General features: G+C 63.3%; 1 protein-coding gene across 1 annotated transcript in view; it reads left to right on the top strand.

Moving 5' to 3' along the window:
• The window catches only part of AGFG2 (ArfGAP with FG repeats 2), a 7285-nt gene that overhangs the window by 1341 nt on the left and 5168 nt on the right, over positions 1-776 (top strand). The window contains 2 exon segments of the mRNA XM_029913065.1: positions 115-230; positions 520-649. Of these exon segments, the coding sequence (XP_029768925.1) occupies positions 115-230; positions 520-649 (246 nt within the window).

The following is a 776-nucleotide window of genomic DNA, read 5'->3' as shown; positions in this document are numbered from 1 at the left end:
TCCCAGCCCCCCCTGCTCTAACCCACCAGCCCCCGCTCCCCTCCCAGAGCCGGGGAGAGAACCCAGGAGTCCTGGCTCTGCTTCCTTTGTCTAACAAAGCCTTGCTGGCTCTAGGCCTGCCGGAAGGTTTGGCTGGGCTCCTTTGATCCCCGCACGTCACTGCTCCCGGATTCCAGGGACCCACAGAAAGTGAAGGAGTTCTTGCAGGAGAAATACGAGAAGAAGCGATGGTAAAAGCGGAGCGGCGGACGAGTGGGGTTGGGAGGGGACGGGGCTGTCCCTGGTTCCCCGCAAACTGGGCCTCACCCCCCTTCAGCCCCTCCCGTGGGTGCAGTGAAGGGACACAGTTCCTGCTCCTTGACGTACCCCAGAGCCAGGAAGAGAACCCAGGAGTCCTGGCTGCTCCAATCCTGATGTCATCCTATTTTTGTAGGCCCCCAAGGTTCTCTGACCATGGTAGCGGGTCCGGCTGTCCCTGTGGTTGGTGCTGGCAATATGTCTTTCTGGCTCCCCCTGCAGGTACGTCTCACCGGATCAAGCCAGGGGTGCCGCCTCCCTGGCCAGCCAGAGCTCCACCCCAGAGGTGAAGCCCCAGCAGACACTTCTAGGGGACTCGGGAGCGCTCCTCACAGCTGCCGGATCCAGCCGGGTAAGCCAGGACTCCTGGGTTCTCTCCCCGACTCTGGGAGGGGAGTGGGAGCTGGTGGTTAGAGCAGGGGGAGCCGGGAGCCAGGACTCCTGGGTTCTCTCCCTGGCTCTGGGAGGGGAGTGGGGGC

The sequence above is a fragment of the Terrapene carolina genome, unplaced genomic scaffold, assembly GCF_002925995.2.
Source record: "Terrapene carolina triunguis isolate 2854851 unplaced genomic scaffold, T_m_triunguis-2.0 Scaffold433, whole genome shotgun sequence".
NCBI lineage: Eukaryota > Metazoa > Chordata > Testudines > Emydidae > Terrapene > Terrapene triunguis.
The sequence above is the reverse complement of the archived record's forward strand: the minus strand, read 5'-3'. Positions and strand labels throughout refer to the sequence as shown.